The sequence below is a fragment of the Scomber scombrus genome, chromosome 1 (genome assembly GCF_963691925.1).
Source record: "Scomber scombrus chromosome 1, fScoSco1.1, whole genome shotgun sequence".
NCBI classification, from domain to species: Eukaryota; Metazoa; Chordata; class Actinopteri; order Scombriformes; family Scombridae; genus Scomber; species Scomber scombrus.
Genome location: NC_084970.1, coordinates 20,260,115 through 20,280,925, shown reverse-complemented (window position 1 = coordinate 20,280,925; position 20,811 = coordinate 20,260,115). Strand labels below are relative to the sequence as shown.

Here is a 20,811-nt window from a genome sequence, read left to right as displayed (position 1 = left end):
GAATGGTTGGTTAGGCTAAAAATTCTCTGGTATAAACATAACCTGTCAAGAGTTTGACCAGTGTTCACTTACGTTGAACAATTGAGAGAAATGGTAACAATCAGCATTTTTTTTTTTTTTTTTTTAAATCGCAGGATATAAAAGGACCAGGGCTGTTTTGAGGCTCACTGAATTAAATAATGCTGATGGTAACAATAATTACAATCCCCTGTTTTACATAAAGGAGACAAAATACATGAATAATTATCCACAAGAACTCAAGATGATATGATAGACTTTTGCTGGCTGAGGACATTTCCTTTTTTTTCCACTGGGAGGTTAGAGGGTCTGGAGTTGTTACTCTGGTAAGGTCTTAATTTAGTGACTCAATGAAATGTTAAGCTTGGGTTATACATTAAATGTTTTTCTTGTCATCTCACAATGATTTTCTCAGAGTAACTAAAGGCCCTTCTTTTCCAAGTTTGAAAGTACCCTTTATACTTAAAATGTGTGTCACAACCCTAACTCATGATCTGTTACGCTGTGTGCCACACCTAAAATTAAATAAGGATTTCAGAGGAGTAAATATAATTTATTGCATTGACATTGACATTTTCTTGCTTTGCTCTGGTTTTACTCTCTAATAAATCAACCTACACATGAAAACAAACCAAAAAAAGCACACATTCAAACACAACATGGACATGCAGAAACAAAATAACACAAACTGGACCATTTTATGCATAAAACTGAAGCAGGAAAAAAACAAAAGGTAAGTCCCCCTTCACTCAAAAAATGAGTTTTTCTTATTACTGCCTGACTGTAATGTTTGACCTTAACTGTAAAGAATGATGTGTGCAGTGTCTGCCACTTAAACACTTTTTTTGTCTAATTAATCAAAAGTTAAAGGTTTATTTGTGCTCACAGACAATCTGAGTGACATCACACATACTTTGGAGCCTATATAAAACTTACACAAGTGTGATTTGAAAACCTGAAGCCTTCAGTGAACAAACACTTACAATTTGCTTTTTAGTGAAGTAGAAGACATCCCGTGTCGGGGTCAGCCGTATGTTCCCCCATTTCTAAGACATTTTCCTCCCATCTAAATGAGGCCCTATGTTTCCTCGGGCCTACATTCCCACAGCACAGATATGGCCATTCCCTAACGCACATAACGTATTGTTGTTTTACATCCATGAAAATTCTTGAAAGACAGGTGAAAATCTTTATTTTATTATTAAAATGGGGGAACATAGACACGCTACCCTCGTGTCCAGCAGTTAACTAGAAATTACAAATATTTGCAAGTTCATAAATTCGGGATTTTTAAAAACGAAGAAGAGTAAGAGTAGAATAAATGTTAACCAATTGACCTCACTGTCGGTGAAAACTATCACATACAAATTATTATTCTGACAGATCTTTTTCAAGTTAATGTATTAAGTTATTTCTTTATTTTAAATTTTTACATATTTTTACACACAATGATATGTATGGAGTTCAGTTTGCAGTGTAGGTTGCAGTTCTTTTAAAAATAATTCATGTATATTTTTTTTGTTTATAAATATTAATTCGTTAAGTGTTAATTCAATGCCAAACTTTAGATTACACTCCCTCCTCTTCCTCCTCCCTCCTTCCCTCCTGCGGGAGCCCGCAAACAGTGGGATGGTGCGCGCTCCCGCGGTCAAGTGTATGTGCACTGGGTTAAAGAGTCGACACACACACTGAATGAAGATGGCGATGAGAGCAGCGCTGCGGTGCCTTTCCGCAAACTTTTCTCCCAGCCTGCCTCAGCTGTCTCCGGCAGCGCAGCTCTCAGCGAGCCGGCTGCTGTGGAGGAGCGGCTCTCCGCGGACACTGAGCACCACCTCGGCCCTGTCCACAGGTAAAAGAAAAAAGAAAGGAGCCGTAATGTTACATTATACTACATGCGGGCTGGTTACGCATTCCTGTCTGTCTGCGAGGGGCGAAAAACCTCACGCAGTTTGTGTCACTTTCTTGTAACGGAGGGCAGCTGAAAGTTAGGTGGCACAAAATTAGCAGGCACATGTTAGTGGCTACAGTCTACTACAAAGCTTTCTTTTACCTTGTGTGATGTTATTGGGAGACGTGTGTTTTGCAAGGTTACAGTGTCCAAGCACGAGCTCCGGATTGGGCTGTTAATTAACGACCCTAAACGACTAATTATCCATGTCTCGTGCAACATGTAGTAACTTATTAAACAAAAAATGCACCCATGATCCTTGATCAGTACAGTGGGCAGCTGTGGAAGGATGGATTCCATGTGTACAATGTGGTCTAAAATGTAAACTCTCTATGATTTATTCTTCCACCTATCACCTTGTTAAATGATTAAAGTCCTTTTTAAGGCTTTCATTTGGTTAAAATGAGTATGAAAGCGTTTATCCTGCCCTTTTCAGCTGGGACAGCCCGCTCTCAGGACTGACAGTGCTGTCCCCGGACATGCATCAGCATCTCACACAGTTCACAATCTGGTTCAAACCTGTATTTTTCTGCATGGTCTGATGCCAACACTGGAAACTGTTGAGGCATTGCAGTTCTTCCCTGGGGGGTATTGTAAAGATGACAGCATGAGCTTGGAATCTAATGCTTTGTTTTTTTTTAGTTTAGATCTGACTTGTTCACTTATTGCCATCAGAGTTTATTTGCACCTGTTTGCACCTTTTTCTGTCAAACCTTGGGTGGTCACGATTCAGGAGGTGCACCTGCAGAAAGATTGTGATATTTGACTGTACTTTTTTTTGTTTGTTTTTTAAGTTCTCATTACAACCAGTAAATGACAGATTTTAGATTTTGGATCCATTAAACTGCAAATGGTGTTGCATAAGTACTGGCCTACTCACCGGGCTCTGGTCCATAGTACAGTAAGGTGTTCTTTGGACATACAAATGATATGTGTTGAGACAGTTGTGCTTCCTCTTGTCTGTTCACGACTGTGGTTCATGTAGTCTATCTCACACGATTCATCATAGCACCAATATGTATTTTTTAATCATAGTGCATATTGATTCATAGACTAATCTCAGTTACACACACTAATTAATTGATCTGTTACAAACTAACTTGACCCCTTGTTCTCTCCGCAGCCCTAAAGTTCACAGATAAGCATGAGTGGGTGCAAATCGAGGGTGGAATTGGCACAGTTGGTATCAGCAGTTATGCTCAGGTAGGTTGTTGGGTCTTCTGCCGACACTAATCGTTGATTTATGACATACTTGGTTCAGAGGTTTACTGATGGCAATCTAAAAATAGTGATTATACTAATGCCTGAATTGTGCAGTTCAGTGCTGCCCTTTGTCCTCACCTACAGCAACTGCACTAATACAAGCTAATTTACTGTTTTATGACTATTGTTTGAGAAAACTGATTAGCAGCAGACTACAATGGTGTGCAGAAAATCTCAAGGGCAGGCACTTTCTTAGACTAAATATGAAGGCGGGTGTTTTTTATCTTTACCTTAATAGCAGCTTTTGGAGAAATTGTTATTACTGCTATTGCTAGTGCTGCTGTTCGCCATGTCGAATGCAGCGGCATTCAACCTGACAATGGGCACCATTCAAGTTTGCCACACAGCCACTGAGCTCAAGTTCAAATACTTTTATCTCTGCTGCTGACATTAATCCTGTTTATTTTTCAGTACCCCAAACCATCTTGTTTCTCAAATGACACTAGAATATATGGTCTTGGGAGCAAATGGATTATTTTGTGAAATGTGTTTATATTGCCTGGTTCCACCTCTGAATCACTTCACACATTCAAATAGTTAAGTTGATTATCAGGATATCAGTAGACAGCCTTCTTTAAAGGAAGGGTTTTCACTGTTTCTCTTTATATTTATGAATCTCCATTTATCACCACTACAAAAATAAGTAGTAGTAGTAGTTTCAATTTACACTTTAACATGAGATTGTGTACTTTGATCAAAGCTGTGACCTTGTGGAAATATTGTAGAGCAGTGTGAAATTTCATCCACTAAATGCAGAATGGATTAACAGTAGCTGTGTTAAATTGAAGGATGACTATAGAGTACACTGATAGGTTTTCTGTTCACTCACATATATTTTCATAGAAGACTGTTAGTTGACCTTGGGTGCGTTCAAGAATGTCATTGTCATGCAGTCCTCGAAAAATATCAATCTAGTGAAATTCAGTGTCTTCAAGTGTCAAAAGCTTAAATTGCTTAACAGCTTAATTTGTATGTTAAATAGTTAATAGTATTTAAATAGACTTCATTAAGTATTTGGCAGTGCAACTTAAAATGTCATGATTCACATTTTACCCAGAAGAACATAATGGCAAAGCCTCGACTCTTAGCTAAAATGTGTAAAATACATTACACTTTGACAATGACTGTGATTTGTCCTAAATAGCAAATCCTAACTTTAAACTGTTTTTATTACAGGCTATCTGAGTGTGGAGGTTGATTTTATTTTAGTTGCAAATATATTTTATATTTTACGGTCTTTTGACCGTAAGTTATTATTTTGGAGAATTGTTCTGAATCAGTAAATGAGACTTGTTGTGCATTAGTATTGTAGTTTTGGGTAAAATGTGTGAGAGTACATCATAGGTGTTCATAAAGAAAACATTTTGATGTCAAGGCCCTCAGATTAGCAGACTAGCACTGCATATGGATACTACTCTCCTATGATTTTACATCTAACCTGTCATTTTTGCCTGCCTGTATTAAGTAGCCTAAAGATGTACAGTAGGTAATAATCTGTGTAGGTGATAGATGCAAAAGCAGGACTATGACAATGTAATGATTCGTACATGCTCTTGTTTTAAGATTCTGTCCTCATCCATAAATGCGTCTTTTCCAAGTTTGTATACGAATGAGCAAGACAAAGTGATACATCTTGGTGGGGTCACCAGTTCGGGTCCCATGTTTGTTCCTGTTAATACTAGTCTCAATAAATTGTGTCAGCATTGCAACTGTGTGAAAGTCAAGACAAGCAGAAATATACACCCAGCAGCTGCTCTGATACATGTGACATTTTTAACTGATTTCTTTGTGCTATTATGTCTTCACTGATGGTTCAACAAAACCAACTCTTAGATGCCTTTTATCATTTAAAACATACCCCCCTCACTTATGAGGTATACATTGTGATATTCTACATACTTGTTATTTCTTCTTATCCCATGAAAACAACAAACCAACATTATTGTCCAAGAACCAAGAAGTGAGCCACACCGTTGCTCTGGGCAACATGTTCCCTCATTACCATGAACACACAAACAGTAGCTGATTTTGTAATCCCCACCAAATTCACCAAAAACACTGCCCAGCTAATTAATATAATTTTAAAAAGTATATAAGTGTAAACTGTTAAAGGATTTTACGTCCTCAGTAGGTATGAAGCAGTTTGGACAGGTAGGCTGGGTAAAGTATTGAGAGACAGACTGATGAACATGGTTGGTTTTTCCTAAGAATTGTTCACTGTAAGAAACCTAGATTATCAGCCTTATCTTTTTAAAATGCTAAATTAATTCTAGACATTATTAGACTATTGCTTTTAAGTGTTATTAAATATATAAACTCAAATTGATACATTTGTTTTATCCATTTAGGAAGCATTAGGTGATGTGGTGTACTGTGGACTCCCTGAAGTTGGCCAAAGACTTGAACAAATGGGTAAGAGTCTGAAATACAGTGTACATTTCTGTGAGTAATAGAGTCTAACAGTGAGATAAGATGTATCAGTGGTCACGTTGCCTATATGTCCGTGTTGCAGAGGAGTTTGGTGCCTTGGAGAGTGTAAAAGCTGCCAGTGAGCTTTACTCACCACTGACAGGAGAAGTGAGTGAAATCAACACAGAGCTGGCAGACAATCCTGGACTTGTGAATAAAGCCTGCTATACAGACGGTAAGCGCCTCACCGTCACTGTTGCTACTCTCAAGTACATTCATAGTCATTTTTCCTTGTTCTGCTATTTTTTGGCCTTTAAAAAATACAAACCTCTTACCTTTTCAGGGTGGCTAATCAAGATGACCATTGAAAAGCCTGAAGAACTTGAAGACCTCATGGATCAAGCAAGCTATGATAAATTTATTAAGTCACTTGATGAATAAACCAATAGACTCACTGTGCTATTTTGTAATGTAACCTCAATCAAACAGTAGTACTAACATCTTGAGTGGCACTCTTCTTCATCTGCAGTGTTTATTTTGATACTGGAACTGTGCTATCAAAATAATTTTAAATCTTAAGTAACTTCCACGTAGAAGTTTAGGACTCATTTAGCCACTAAAACATTAAGGGCTCTTAATATCAAGATCAGTCAGTATTATTGGGTCTTGTTTGTGGTGCTTTGTTCCATTTTAAATGTGCACAGATGTGGTTAAAGACTGGAAAGTGATTGTAAGTGCTGTGTCACCTTCATTTAATAAATCTGGTCCTTATGTTTGAATTGACATGTCTTTGTTTTGTTTTTTAATTTTTAACAAATACTACTTTTGAAGTCATAATTAACTCAGAATACAACCTCATTCTGACACAGGGATGAAGAGTAAGCATTTACTCTGCTTTTGTTTTGACATTTTTAAGAGTAACTTATGGTATAGACAATAGATTTCACATGTTAATTGTATGTTTGCACATGTGTTGACAGAACTGGCTGCTTCATGCTGCTTATTACAGTTCCACACACCTTGACCTTTGCCCTCAGGTGAAGATAGGCAGAGATAGCAGAGGCTAGTTGATAAATGATTAATGAGGCAGTGGTTTTAAAATCAGTGACTGATGTAGAAACTGAACTCTCAAGCTGATAATGTTAAATAAAAGCTTTAATTGGTATTTCTGGCTACACCATTTTTACAGGGGTGACTTTAATCTCTTGTTTATTTGATCATATAATATCAAACAATCTATAATAAAAGACATTTTGAAATATCCTCATGCTTACTCCTCATAAAGAAAAAAGTCTTTGGTGCTGACCTAATGTGTACCAAACCTCCCATTCAAAAACAGCCTCTCTAGTGATACCTCTTTACACTTGGCCTCTTATACACATGATCACCTTCTCTATCATTTTGTATTAACAAGTGAAGCACAATAATACAACAAGATGCTTTTCACAATGTTTGTTACTGGCATTTTAAAACATGTTAAGTCATATTTCTCTTAGAAGTTCCATATTACGTTTAAATTTAGTAAGATTAATACATATTTAAGAAAAGGAAAATGGATTAAATGTCCTTCTCTATCATTTTGTATTAACAAGTGAAGCACAATAATACAACAAGATGCTTTTCACAATGTTTGTTACTGGCATTTTAAAACATGTTAAGTCATATTTCTCTTAGAAGTTCCATATTACGTTTAAATTTAGTAAGATTAATACATATTTAAGAAAAGGAAATTGGATTAAATGTCCACCCTTTCTCTTACTGGGAATGTTGGTATTGGCTGTGGTTAAAAAAAAAAGTACTAAAAACTGTTTTCTTAATGATAATAATTATAATAATAATGCATTTAATTTGTATCACACTTCTTATTCATAGTGAAACTCAAAGTGCTACAGTATAAATAACATAGAACATAAAGAAAATAGTAAGTTAAGAAGTAAAACTATTAATACCATCCAGTAAAAATACTGTAAAAGTCTGGCATACACATTTGCAATTCTTATATAATGCTGGATAATTTAATCAATAATAGTGCATCATATTTTGTTATATTTTGTGAGTAAAATCTGAATCTGCAGTATAACCTCTAACATTTATCTGTCAAGTAAATGTAATGATACAATGTTCTCCTCTGAGGTATAAACAGTGGCTTTGGAGGCCTTTTGCAAGTTATTTAGGTATACAGTGAGTTAGAATAGTAACATACTTCAATATTTTAATATCTAAACATAATAAATCTTTAGCTGTTTGGGGATCTTTTAGTTTATTTCCCAGACAGTTGCCTACCTTACTTAATGGTAAAGTCTGGCCCTCTGCAGGTGTTACCCTCTTTCATTATCATTAGAGACACATTCTATTTAATAGCAACTATAGCACATACAGTAATGTCCTACACAACACCAGCCTGACTACTGAGGCATCTGCTGACACCAAAAGAATGGATAGTTACTGTTTTCATATTTAAGCTTTAGCATTTTTAATGATGAAAGATGTAAGACAGAGACAGACATGAGCATAATGAGGACAATGATAATAATAATAATAATATTAGTTATAACAATTACCAGTTAAAGCTCAAACATGAATTAATTTCATGAATGGCCCCACTGTAATAAAAATGTTCAGCTACATGTTACGCTGTAAGTGATATATGGAGCATGAAAGGAAAGGGTCTTTTCCAGGCCAATGCGCTCCTGTTCTGCTATATGGATGAAGAGTGGGGAAAAAACAACAGGGCATACGTACTGTTGACTGAACCTTTGATTCTAACACGAAATGTTAATTGGAGTCACATCAAACAGAGGTTCTGGCTCAGGGGCACCGTGACTCCTTGGCCCCTTGGCCCCTTGGCCCTGTGCCTGGTAGTCTAGTTTGACAATCCATCCATTAACTGCTGCAGTAATGTGACACTTTATTGAGTTTACATGTCAGAAATGGCAGGCAGCAGCTGATAAGACACAGCACAAAGCTATCGGCCCACGTGACTCCTAGCAGACAAATTAGCAAACATCAAAATGTTTCCTTTTCATTTTCATTGCCATGAACTTTGAGCGATACCGTGCTTATATTACTAATCAGGTATGTATGCTGTTAACTTTAAGAGGATAATTTACTTGACTGTTGTGGATTGTAGTTACTGTATCTAAACAGAGCCTTGTAAATTAGTTATTGTCTTCTGCTGGTGAAAGGTAGTAGGCCTACATCTAGTGGCCAGTGATAAACATTTCACCTCTATTGTAATTTAACATACAGTATTAATGCTATCAACACATAACATGATGAAATAATTCCCATCAATTAAATAATTCTCATCAATAGAAAAGCTTGCAATGTCATTAACCAGACATCTACAGCAGCCAGTGTTAATCCATCTATTTATAGACGTTTAAACAGTTCACAGTCAGGTTAAGTTTTATTTAAGTTTTATTATAGACAAGTTTTCTCATTGGACTACTTCCTGGTGACAAAAAGTAAAACCCATTAGATAATGAATCGCCTACATTGTAAATCTCCATAGCAACCCCAAACTGTGGAATCCAAACCCAACAATAATCTGACCGTTTCTAAACCTCAGCTCAGCCTTCACACATCTTCAGTCACACCCTCTCAGATATAGAGAAAATACTTGTATACAAATTTGTTGTTTTTAGATTAATTTCACTTTTTGAATGTTTGCTCAACAAAGATGATGAATGCGAGACTCTCACACTTACTTCCGGTTTTGTTCAATATGACCTAACCCTCTGTGGTCGGTTTATGAGTCTATGATTTTGCAGATTTTTTTAAAAACTCAGATACTGACAAAACTTATTGTTTTGCAGTTCTACGTGTGTCGCACTTGTATAAGAACATAGTGTACAGCCTGTGAATGTACTCTTGTAACATGCAAAATGATACAGCTTGAGAACTGTTGCGTTATATATAGAGTAAATTGTGTGTATTTTAACAGTGTGGCTGTATATTTGTATAACTAAAATATCTGATCACATTGATTTAATTAATAACTATTTTACAAACTGTTACATTAAATAATCTGAAATAGTTTGATGAATGTAACGTTTTATCGGTGGTTCCTGTAGTGGAGGGAATGCTCTTGTGTGTGTTCTTTGATAGGACCCCATATCCCACAATCCACCGCTTTTCTACTTCCTTTTTCCTTTCGGCCATTTTCCTCCCTCGTAGGTATGAGAATTTATCCTCTACAGAATTCAAACTAATCTGTGTTAATCCTTGATATTTTACCCGTGTTTTAAAATTCCACTGACCATCTGAAATAGTGTGTTTTATCACCTTTGAAACAAGGTGATTATTGTCACAGATTTCGCCGTAGAATTGATAATTTATGTCTATTTTCGCCGTCATGGCCGGTCTCCTGTTGTGTGTGTGTGTGTGTGTGTCTGCAAGCGTTGCTGTTAAAGGCCAACATTAGTTTCATGTATAAATAATGCCTCTTGAAATAAAGTGTTCCTACGTAACAAATGCCGAAATGGCAAAGTATGCCTGAAAATGACCGGCAGCGGCTGGTAGCAGTCGGTAATGTGAGCAGTTGTTAGCCTATTAGCTTAGCCTCTGAGAGGACCGGTTAAGTGAAGGAGTATGGTCCCCCTCAGGTAATGTTTATGTCCTGGCTAAATTGATTCCTGTAGCTTCAGTTCTGCGGTAGATGTTACGGTTAATATAGGCACAGTAGAGCTATTTGGTTGAAGTTTAGGTTAATTCAAGGGGAAAAGACTTGAACAGAACGGGAATGACAGCCTGCTCATAGCCGTGTGCCACGCTGTTTTTCAGGGAAGCAGGCAGCCATGGCCCCCAGCCGGAATGGAATGCTCTTGAACCCCCACTTTCACAAAGACTGGCAGAAAAGAGTCCGTACCTGGTTCAATCAGCCAGCCAGGAAGATCCGCAGGTGAGTGCTGTACTTTGCTTTGTGGAGATGCAATAACATGAGCTAGCATAGCTGTGTATTAAGCCCTCTCCAAGATGGAGACACACTTCTGAACCAAATATCCCTTAAATTAACATGACTGACCTAAACAGGTGGTGTTTTCCACAGTCTTGGAAAATCTGGAATTTAAAATCTCCTTTCTAGGTCTGGAAAAGTCATGATATTAAGTTTAATCTTTGGAAGTTGAGAAGTCACACAATTAAATTTTTCTTCAGTGAAAGTACCTAGGCTATGTTACAGTAGCCTTCTATGGGTAATCGTCAGCACAAGTTTTTGAAGTGCAAGTAGCAAACAAACAATTATCAAATGAATAACCTTTGGCATAACATGCAAAGATGTAACTTTTCACCGAGATAACTATTAGCATTCCCCAGATTTAGACAGGATATTGAAGGGAAGTTTAAAAATAAACTGTGTAGACCTGGGTGTTGAGTTAAACTCAAATTTTATGATAGTCAAATGTTTGCTTTAATGTAGTGTCATACTGCTTTGTTTTCCTGTGACTGTCATGTGAAGGGCATGTCTGTAATTGTTCAAGAGTACAATGTGGAGCTCAACAGTGTGCACAGAGTGGTGCCAAACAGCTCAAAGTAATTTCAAAAGAAAGCCATGCTAGTATAGTAATTAATTTAAATGCACATTCGCAGTTACATCACATCTTGTGGAGCAAAATGTATTTTTTGTTAAAAGCTTAATTTGAGTTGATGATACAAATTTAACTGTATTAAGTCTGTTCAGTTTTCCCTGATGCTTAAAAGCCACATGGTTGGGTTTTCTGTAGACACATTGGAACGATTTTGATCACTCAAGTCCAGCATAACATGCAGTGTTGTTGCAGCCCTTTTCCCTCAACAAGAACACCTCAAAGATATACATTTTAACATTAATTTCAAAATTATGTCATCAGGTAACTGAGTAGGCAAAGATGAAGAATAAAATGTAAAGTAACTATTTGCTAATCATCTCAAATTGGTGACTCGCTTGAAGCAAAAGTGACTTCAGAAAGCAACAGATGGTGCAACTTTGGAGACAGAATCTGTCATTTTCACTCACCACTGCATGTCTTATTTTCATTCATTCATTAAATCTATTCAGTCATCACACAGCAGTAGTTTACAAAGAAACGCATAAAATGTTTCAAAGGAATTGTTTGTGTTAATCTGTTTGCTTTACTGTTATGGTTTTGAGATGTTGTGGACATGCATAAAACATATAGGGTTGAGTTTTCGTTGTTCCTGTGGTTACTCTAGTTTAATTAAGGTATCTCCTTCCTCAGGCGAAAGGCTCGCCAGGCCAAGGCCCGTACCATTGCTCCCCGTCCTGTTGCTGGACCATTGAGGCCACAAGTCAGGTGTCCCACTATCAGGTACCACACCAAGGTTCGTGCTGGACGTGGCTTCACCCTGGAGGAACTCAAGGTAATACTGTCTATAAATAGATTATTTGAATAATTCATCAGCAATGTCAATTTCTTGTGTTACTATACTATGAATAAAGAAGTGTTTTTAAAATGTTTGCCTCAGAAGAGTAAAAACCTCAGTAGTTCAGAATGAACATCCACACTGAGGAGATAAGTGATTTATGTTTATTGATTGTTGCTTGGGTAGAAAATTGTGTGTCAGCATGACAATCTCTAAAAGTGAATGTTAATCAGGATGACCTCCATCTCTGAGGTGCTATTAATGGCTACTGTGGCTGTAAAACAGAACAGACTCAACTTTTTCTGTGATTAATCATTGAATCATGCATCCCACCAGACCAAAATCGTCAATATCTGTAGAGGAACACGAAGCTGCCCAAAGACGTCATGTTCTTGCCAACATGTACTTTGCCTTTCCTCCCATGTACTTATCTGCTGTGGGAGGAATGCTAAAATAATTGCTTATGTGCATCACCCCTGATCATGTAGAGTTGTTTTCCCTCGCAAGAGGTAGGCTCAAGCACGAATTACTGTCATTGATCAATGTGGTGACTTTGCAGCGCTGGGAGCATACATAGCTTCTGTATTATTAATGTTTCACACCTTAACATGAACAGCAACCCCAAAGTTCTGCTATTAAATCTAAAATTGCCGTTTATATTGTGGAGGATAACAAGGAGTCCCTGTGTCTGCTATCAACATGCATCACATCTTTGAATTTGATCCTCATCAGCTCAGTTTTTGTGTGGGGAAAATGACATCAGTCTGATCATGACAATTCATCAAGCAGCTCTCATTCCAGTAAAATGATACCAATAAAATGGCACGGTGTACAGGTAACCACTGAACTGTAAGTTTGCAGCGAAGCTTTGTCCAGTAAAAAGAGACTGACACAAAGAGTACCTGAGACAGTAATGACACAGGTTGGCAACTATATTTAGAAATATCGGACCCTTGTTTTTTAGTTTTTTCTCAGCAGTCAGATGATGACAAATCTCCGGAATCTCTGTATTCACTTGATGAATCCTTTGAACCCTTTATCTGATGACTGCTGTTTTCAATTGAGTCGGAAAAACAAATTCAGACACACAGTGGACACAATAACGTATCATTCATTGTACATTTCAACATCACCTCCAAATCAGGAATTAGTGTTTAATTCTTAATGTGCTGTGCTCCTCCCTGCAGGCGGCTGGAATCCACAAAAAGACAGCCCGCACCATTGGCATCTCTGTCGACTCTCGCCGTCATAACAGATCCACAGAATCTCTTCAGGCCAACGTGCAGCGTCTGAAGGAGTACCGCTCCAAGCTCATCCTGTTCCCCAGGAAGGCTTCTGCCCCCAAGAAGGGAGACAGCACTGTAAGTTTCTCTGTTAATGTTGTTTTTAAATGAACATGTTTGGTGGTTTAGGTACCTGGAAAGAAACTTGTGGTTAAAACATTTAACAGAGATACCCTGATGTTTGTCTGCCTTTTAGCGAGATGTAATTGAGTAATGTGGGGGTTTTTCTAGTTTTTTTTCTTCTTTCCTTGAAGAACTGTTTGTAATCATTTCAGGCTGAGGAACTGAAGATGGCCACTCAGCTCGCTGGTCCAGTCATGCCCATCAAAACTGTAAGTGTCAATTCCTTCACCCAAAACATACACTCTCAAAACTGTAGTAGTATAGATTACAATTAAATCGCAGGAAATAAATGAGTTTGAAGAAAATAAACATGATTTTTACCTTCGAGTTAACTTTAAACTGACTGAAGGTTGTCATTTGTCAGCAATACCTGATTAGTATACGTTTTATACGTAGCTTCGCTTTGCAGCAGTCAGATGATGATAATTCTCCGGAATCTCTGTATTTCTGTGATGAAACATTTGAACCCCTTTTTCTGATGACTGCCTTTTGAAAATGAAGCTTGAAAACCGAATCAGTTGTCATGAAATACTGATATTCCAAAGTTGGACTTGAAATTGCATATCAGTTCACGTTAAACTGGCTCGATTTTGTCATTTGGCAATAGGAACTATTGTTTTTTTTGTTAAGTATCAGATTACTATACATTTTTCCCTGCTCTTCTAGGTACACAAGAAGGAGAAGGCCCGTGTTATCTCCGAGGATGAGAAGAACTTCAAGGCCTTTGCCAGCCTGCGTATGGCCCGGGCCAACGCTCGTCTTTTCGGCATCCGCGCCAAGAGAGCCAAGGAGGCTGCCGAGCAGGATGTGGAGAAGAAGAAGTAAAAGTCGCCCTTCTGGAACTTTGCAAAATAAAGTTTAAAAAAGATTATTGTGAGAATGTCTTGATTTAAGATCGAGTTTCAATGATGGTTGGTGGTTTTCATGGTGTCATCACAGCTGGTGGGATTTGGTGTAATATAGACAAACATCAGATGTTACTGACATGTCTTTAAAATACAAAGAACTGTAGTTGAAATGGGTCAGTGTTACAGTATAAACACAGGTGAGGTGTGATGTGTAGATGGTTTCAAATGTGCTGAAATTGCTAAAATCAGATTAAAAGTCCCTGTAAGATCATAAATGGTTGTCACAGCAAGTGGTATTGTAATTTTGACTAAGAAATACAGCTGAGATAAAACCTTCATACCTAGAGCAGAAATACAGTAGTTCATCTGATTTATGTCTGCCAATATAAATATATTGCATTTTAAAATCTTGAGGTGTTTGAGTTCCTTTTCATAATGACTTCTGACCACTGGATAGCTGATGGAATTTGAGCTGGAAGAACTTACAATTTCATGCCACACAATACTACTACATGAATCTCATTAAATGGCGTCCGTTTAAATTGTACCAGCTGTAAACTCAAGACTGATAATTGTTTTGTTGTGTATGTATGACTTGTTTGCAGCAGTAGGTGGCACTAGAAGCACAAAATGAAGCTCATTAATGGATACATTGGGCATTTAAGAGAAGAGGTTACTGAAATTTAACAAACTTAAAAAAAAACGAGAATCAAGAATCACAACACAAAGGAGCAGTTTTACACCTGACCTCTGCAGGGGGATAAAGCTGAATTTTAATTTCCTGTGATGGTTACCTGCTGGCAGACATGAACCAAAACTGACTTTTAATGGAAAATATTGCTATGACAACAGAGTTTATGGACATTTATAAACAATGTGCACAGATGGGGTGCACTGTGGTGGTCAGATAAGGTGAAGGGAATGGATAAAAACAAACTAAAATGAAACAGTTTCACACACTCCTATTGGGGATATTAGATGCATTACTCTATATATTATATATATATAACAGTTTGGAGTGTGATGACATACAGACTGAAAAGTTTGGATGGGGTGAGATTGGACCCAACAGAAGGTCCTTGCTCGTGTCTCCTTTAATGTCTCTCTCTGTCCCAACAGTCTGACTGGAAAATAAATAATTCAGCTGATGAAGGTGAGTCATGTGTTATGTTGGTTTGCACCTTGGGTGACTGATACAGCTGAGAGTGGAACTCTAAGACATGATCTTATATATCCTTAAGATAGAGTACTACAACATGATTCACTAAATCACACTTCTCAACCATTAACTTTAACCACCTGTGTCCCTGTTGTGTTAACAATAACACTAGCCTCCAGATATTAAAGGATTGATACACAAAAGTTTAAGTTTTGTCTTAATGCTAAGGTGCCCATTCATACAATGAAACAGCTATTTCTTGCTATATAATCATTCCTCCTGTTCAAGTGAGTGTTGTTAGACAGACGTGAAAATATGTGAATCTGTTCTTTAACAACTGACGTCATTATTGTCTTTGTAACAATAACATAAAGGCAAAATACCACATTCTATGCAAATTAATATAAATTGTGATGTACATTTCGGATTTCTTACTTTTGATGAGCACAGTTTACGTCAGACAAGACTGACCCAGAGCTGAAACGATAAGTCAATTAATCAATTAAACATTTAAATATTTTTTTAGTCAAAGCATTCTCTGGTAATAACTTCTCAAATGTGATGATTTGCTGCTTTTCTCTTTGCTTAATCATTGGATAATGTTTGAATTTGGCACTGGTAGTCGGTCCAAACTATCATTTTGAGAACGTCACCGTTGACTTTGTAAAGTTGTGGCAAGTATTTTGACAATTTCTTAATTTTTTATAGAATAAATTATTCATTTATTATTAATTAAAAGAAAGGATAGGTTGATTTTTTGCAGTTGTAATCTGATTACAACAAACAGGTCCTCTGTTAGAAGACATTCATATACTAAATGGCAACCAAGTTCTGTTCTGATTACAGCTCCTAATGTCGTTATGAATAATCAATTGAATATTCACTTGCTATTTAATCGGTGAATGTATATTTTTTTCTGCTCACAGTTGTATCCTTGTTTTTGCTGCAGGTAACACATTTCCCCACATTTTTCTTCTAATCTATAATCCAATTGAAATCAATTAAGTGGCATGCATGCTTGTATCCTTCAGTGTCAGTTTCACACCAATGTAGATGTATTGTGTGTCTCACATTTCTTCTGTGATATTTTTTACAACAGCGTTTGTAGGTCAGTAAATCAAATATAACAATGACAGAGGAGAATCCTGGGGATAACATTTCTCTTCAGTGAGCCGTCACTAAAAACCTGCTGAAACACAAGCTTAGTGATTGATTACTATTAACCACAATGCTCCATCAGCTGTTCCCGATGACTTTAAAATCAATAGAGACGTAGAAATTTGCCAAAAAATCTACATGTTAAAAACCTCTAGTCAAAGGGAGCTGTTGGATGATGTTACACAAACACATCAGAACTATATTAGGCCAACAGGGTTGTTTGACTTTGAAAGTGAGCACATCAGGCCATGTTAGGAGACATTTGGGTTATACAGTCAAAGTGGTCAGCAGCACCAAGGCAGGCACTGAATGTTACTGGAGAAATGCAAAGGGGAGAATCTGAATAGATAATCCATGTGTAAATGCAGAGAATGTCCTATGAGGTGCTGAAGCGACGAAGCAGCAGATGGCCGATGTTCGGAGTTGTGGCGTAAGAGGGCTCAGGTGTGTGCCCCAAAGCAGAAGCTTCCTACCGACTCAGAATACTCATGGAAGAGGGATCAGTGGGGGTGATATCTGCAGGAGACAGCTGACTTTAGGCGATGGCCATGTAAGAGAGCAGCAAGTTCCCTTATAAAACAATGAGTCAGAAAAAAGACATCAGCATAAAGAATTTTACTTAAAATATCAACTTGTAAGGGAAATTAGGGTGGTGTTTTTGTTGTTTGGTGCTCAGCAGAAAACGTTTTATGTTTACTTACTGTTGGAGTGATTTCATTGACCTCCCTGTCTGTTGCACACAACATCTTTTTAGCAGCTGAAAACTTCTGATTGGCTAAACTCTCAAGGAATCAGCCAGGTGCTTGTGAAATCAGACGTAATGCTGCAAAGCTGTAATGAAAAAATGTTCTTACTGTCTGAAGGACACAGAATCATTTGATATCCAAGCCTTCAGGGATAAAACAGCTTTCTTGTATCATAAACTGCACAACTTTGATTTAAGGGGTTACCTGACCCTAACCTCTTCAAATTTACGTTTAACATTGTATTTCCAGAAACCTGACATTTTCCAGCTATTCTTTCAACTTCTTTGTCTATTAGTTTGTCTTTTATGGTCTTTTGTTCGAACTCGAGAGCTGCTGTTGTGTCAGTGCAATCTATAAATGTTATGCAATGTCTGGAAATACATTCATGAAAATAATACATTTGTGGGTGGACTGCAGAAAGGGATCAGGCATAAACGCTGCGTAGAAACAATATGTTATGTAACATATATCGCCGAATGACTGAAAATCTACACCATGAATCAATTCATTGTCACTTTAATGTGGATGACATTAAAAGTGCAGGTGTGTAAATATCTATACAGGATATGCAAGTACATGTGTGTATCTGATGAAAGTAAGAGACCAGAGGGTCACAGTCCCTCAGCTGTCTACTCTACTCCACTGAGGAGCTCCCAAATGAAGATTTGGTTGTGATGTGCTGCTGCTGGCAGATCTGTCTTTTTGAGCTCCAGTTGCTTTGCTGAGAAACATCTTGCATGCTCAGTTGATGTTTTACTACTGGAGCTGAGACAAAGCCAGCAGGAACTGACTTCTTGTCTGAGTACAAATTGACAATCTATATGTCATACACAGAGGGTTACCAGCTAAACATCCGATGTCATCTTTTATGTTAAGTTGTGTGACGAAGCCCATACAAATCATTTTAGATTGTACCATTGAGTGAAGGTACAGTAAAGGGACTGTGTTTAAATTAGCAGCTGATTTGACAGCTGCAACATCTGTATATAATCTGTTCTGAGATGCTTACCTACCCAATACTGTGTGCACAATTATGTGATATATTGCAATAGGTGGATATTAGAATTAAGCTAATTAAAGGACGGCTTCATAATTTTTCAAGTATGTTTAAAAAAAAACAGTCAGGTGACTATATGAACTCTGAAGGACACAATCTGCAGTTGTCGTTTTGCGCAAAAATGATTTCAAAAGATTTTCTGAAGTTAGTATGTATTCAAATAAAGTGGATATATTCCACATTTACAGTCTTTGTAGTGTGAAATTCACTGCGTCTCACTGTTCAGCTGCAGTAGCGAGAGTATGAAAAAGAGAGATTTTTGTTTTAAAAATACTAATTTTGGCAGACGTACACTTGATTTGACTAATATGGACGGCTGAAGCTTCATATAAACGTCAGATAAACGTTTCTATATCTTTTGCTCAAAAGTAGTACTGTGCATTTTGTCCAACATCACTTACATATATTGAAAGCTCATTAGGAGGAGAGCTTCTAATGGTCTGAACAGGAGGGATGATTACCATAAGAAAGATTTGTTTCAGTCTTCATTTAGGCAGCTGACTATTGTTTTAAGACAGCCTTGAAAAAATGTGAACCTATCCTTTAATAATGCAAACACAATGCAAATTATTTCAGAAGCATTTCCACAGATTCATAAGGTCCTGCTCTTTCAATGAGGTTATTCTGTTTTGGTAAACAGCTCAGTGATCTGCAGGACTGACTGCTGGCACAGTATCGTGGAAAATCTGAGAATAAGCATGATGTTATTTACAGTACACTGAGAAAAATCTCACTGATATATCAGTTGCAATCCATATTTAAAAAGAGGATTATTAGCACAAAGAGATTAACTTCAACTCAGAGGGAGTGTGGGAAAGTAGGACAAGCCTTATCTGGGCTTTTAGTGTTTTGATCGTAAATCACAAGAATAATTTCAGCAATGACATAAAAGCTATCCACATTTTTGAATCTATGGTTTTGTGTATATTTATTTAATGCATTTATATAGGCTTGTTTCCAATGTATCTTTTTTTTCAGGCTAGCCTTGCATCAGCAGCTGGACTGTCCCCACTCCCCACCTCGACAAGCCAAGCCCACTCCCTCCTCCCCAGTCTAACCAATGAGTTTCTGTGGAGAAGGAGGGAAAAAAAAGAAAATCAAGCAGTGTGTTACGGGAGAGGATTAAACAAGTGTGTTTAAGAGTAAAGAACAACGACAGGTAGGCAGCGAGTTTGTGGTTTTTAACAGCACAGTTGAATGCGGGGATGAAGCGCGTTTTTCTGTGTTTCTGAACAGCTGCAGATTGTCTTATTGGAAATGAGTAACAGCAGTCACTGACAAACGATGTTATCAAAGTAGGCTGTCCGTTTTTGTTGCGACGCCTTGCCTGCTCATTAAGGAAAACTAATTGCTAGACTGGTATTTTAGCACTTTGATGTTGGAGGTTTCAACGATTACAGATCTGCAGCAGGAGTTCATTTACTGTGATGAATGATCAACTAACCATTTAAGAGCGTTTTTCGTGTCGCCTTCATCAAGTTGTTGGATTTGGCTGTTGAGCGGACGTGTTGCTTTATCCAGAGGTTTTAACGTGAGTTTTGCTTTAAGAATACGGTGAGTCGCATCTTTATAGCTGATAATATTTCGAGCTTTTTCTAGAGTAAAGTTTGAGATTGACGCTTTTTGCAGGTAACATCTGGTTTCCAGACGCGCAGCTGACTACAAACCGCGGGCGCTGTCCCTGGTGCTGAAATCAGAACGCGCACTTGCCTCTTAATAATGTGACATTTACAGTAAATGATGCCGGTAGAGAAATTCGACCTCCCCACCCTCCTGCTTTCTTCCCTTTAAAACGGTTAATCAGGGTCAGAAGCCCTTGCTCAGGGACACTTGAGCAGGGCGGATGCTTGTCATGTTGGAGCTCAAACAAACCAAAGTCCTTTTTTTGCTTTTGTGTTATCCTCTGGGAAATAAAGGCACTCAGCAATGTGGCTGTTAGATCCCTGATTTGATCTCTTACCCTTATTGGTTTACATTTTGAATACAGAGCAGAAAAAAGCCCATTTTCTTTCCTACTTTGGTTGGTCAGATGTCTGTGCTGTACCTCTTTTCTGTCTCAAATGTAGTGCTGGAAACAGAAGAATTGTAAAGTAGCATGTAGAAAATTATATATCTGGTGCACATTTTTGTGGTTAGCATTGTAATCTTGAGTGACACCCTCTATTTTTTCATACTATAATTTAAAGCATTTATCACATTTGACCATCAGACATGAATCTCTCCAAGGATCTGATCTAGACACATAAAAGCCTAACCCCACCACCTTCAAGTTCCTTCTGTCGCCATTACCAAAGTAAAATGAGATTCCTCAGAAGGGGGCTTTCTTTGACAGGCAGTAATAAAAGCTTGGGTTTGGTCCCCTGGGACGCAATGGGAATCTGTACCAAGTCAAAAAAGCCTGTCTCCTGTGAGCACACCACATCTTTACTGAAATCC

The 20,811-nt window shown here is 37.6% G+C and overlaps 2 protein-coding genes and 2 non-coding genes across 4 annotated transcripts; all 4 read left to right on the top strand.

Annotated features, from left to right (window-relative positions):
* Positions 1-1,679: 1,679 nt before the first annotated feature.
* gcshb (glycine cleavage system protein H (aminomethyl carrier), b) lies at positions 1,680-6,417 on the top strand. The gene is made up of 5 exons (XM_062422810.1): positions 1,680-1,867; positions 3,090-3,169; positions 5,578-5,641; positions 5,742-5,873; positions 5,982-6,417. The coding sequence occupies exons 1-5, from the start codon at positions 1,711-1,713 to the stop codon at positions 6,077-6,079; spliced, it is 531 nt and encodes a 176-aa protein (XP_062278794.1). The 5' UTR covers positions 1,680-1,710; the 3' UTR covers positions 6,080-6,417.
* A 3,360-nt stretch (positions 6,418-9,777) lies between these two features.
* rpl13 (ribosomal protein L13) lies at positions 9,778-14,275 on the top strand. Its single transcript, XM_062422799.1, has 6 exons — positions 9,778-9,817; positions 10,424-10,541; positions 11,857-11,998; positions 13,189-13,362; positions 13,560-13,616; positions 14,074-14,275. Exons 2-6 carry the CDS (start codon positions 10,438-10,440, stop codon positions 14,230-14,232), a joined length of 636 nt encoding a protein of 211 aa, XP_062278783.1. The 5' UTR covers positions 9,778-9,817; positions 10,424-10,437; the 3' UTR covers positions 14,233-14,275.
* LOC133985504 (small nucleolar RNA MBII-202) lies at positions 12,985-13,062 on the top strand. The gene has a single exon (XR_009925470.1). It is a non-coding gene; the product is annotated as a small nucleolar RNA MBII-202 (small nucleolar RNA).
* LOC133985536 (small nucleolar RNA MBII-202) lies at positions 13,826-13,904 on the top strand. Its single transcript, XR_009925479.1, has one exon. It is a non-coding gene; the product is annotated as a small nucleolar RNA MBII-202 (small nucleolar RNA).
* Positions 14,276-20,811: the final 6,536 nt, after the last annotated feature.

What these genes read in the sequence shown, in the direction of transcription:
- rpl13 (XM_062422799.1), top strand. Translation starts at nt 10,438, where the DNA reads ATGGCCCCCAGCCGGAATGGAATGCTCTTGAACCCCCACTTTCACAAA. An exon ending in TCACCCTGGAGGAACTCAAG is followed by an intron (nt 11,999 to 13,188) that starts GTAATACTGTCT and finishes TCCTCCCTGCAG; the next exon opens with GCGGCTGGAATCCACAAAAA. An exon ending in CCAAGAAGGGAGACAGCACT is followed by an intron (nt 13,363 to 13,559) that starts GTAAGTTTCTCT and finishes TAATCATTTCAG; the next exon opens with GCTGAGGAACTGAAGATGGC.
- gcshb (XM_062422810.1), top strand. Translation starts at nt 1,711, where the DNA reads ATGAAGATGGCGATGAGAGCAGCGCTGCGGTGCCTTTCCGCAAACTTT. An exon ending in GTATCAGCAGTTATGCTCAG is followed by an intron (nt 3,170 to 5,577) that starts GTAGGTTGTTGG and finishes TTATCCATTTAG; the next exon opens with GAAGCATTAGGTGATGTGGT. An exon ending in CCAAAGACTTGAACAAATGG is followed by an intron (nt 5,642 to 5,741) that starts GTAAGAGTCTGA and finishes TCCGTGTTGCAG; the next exon opens with AGGAGTTTGGTGCCTTGGAG.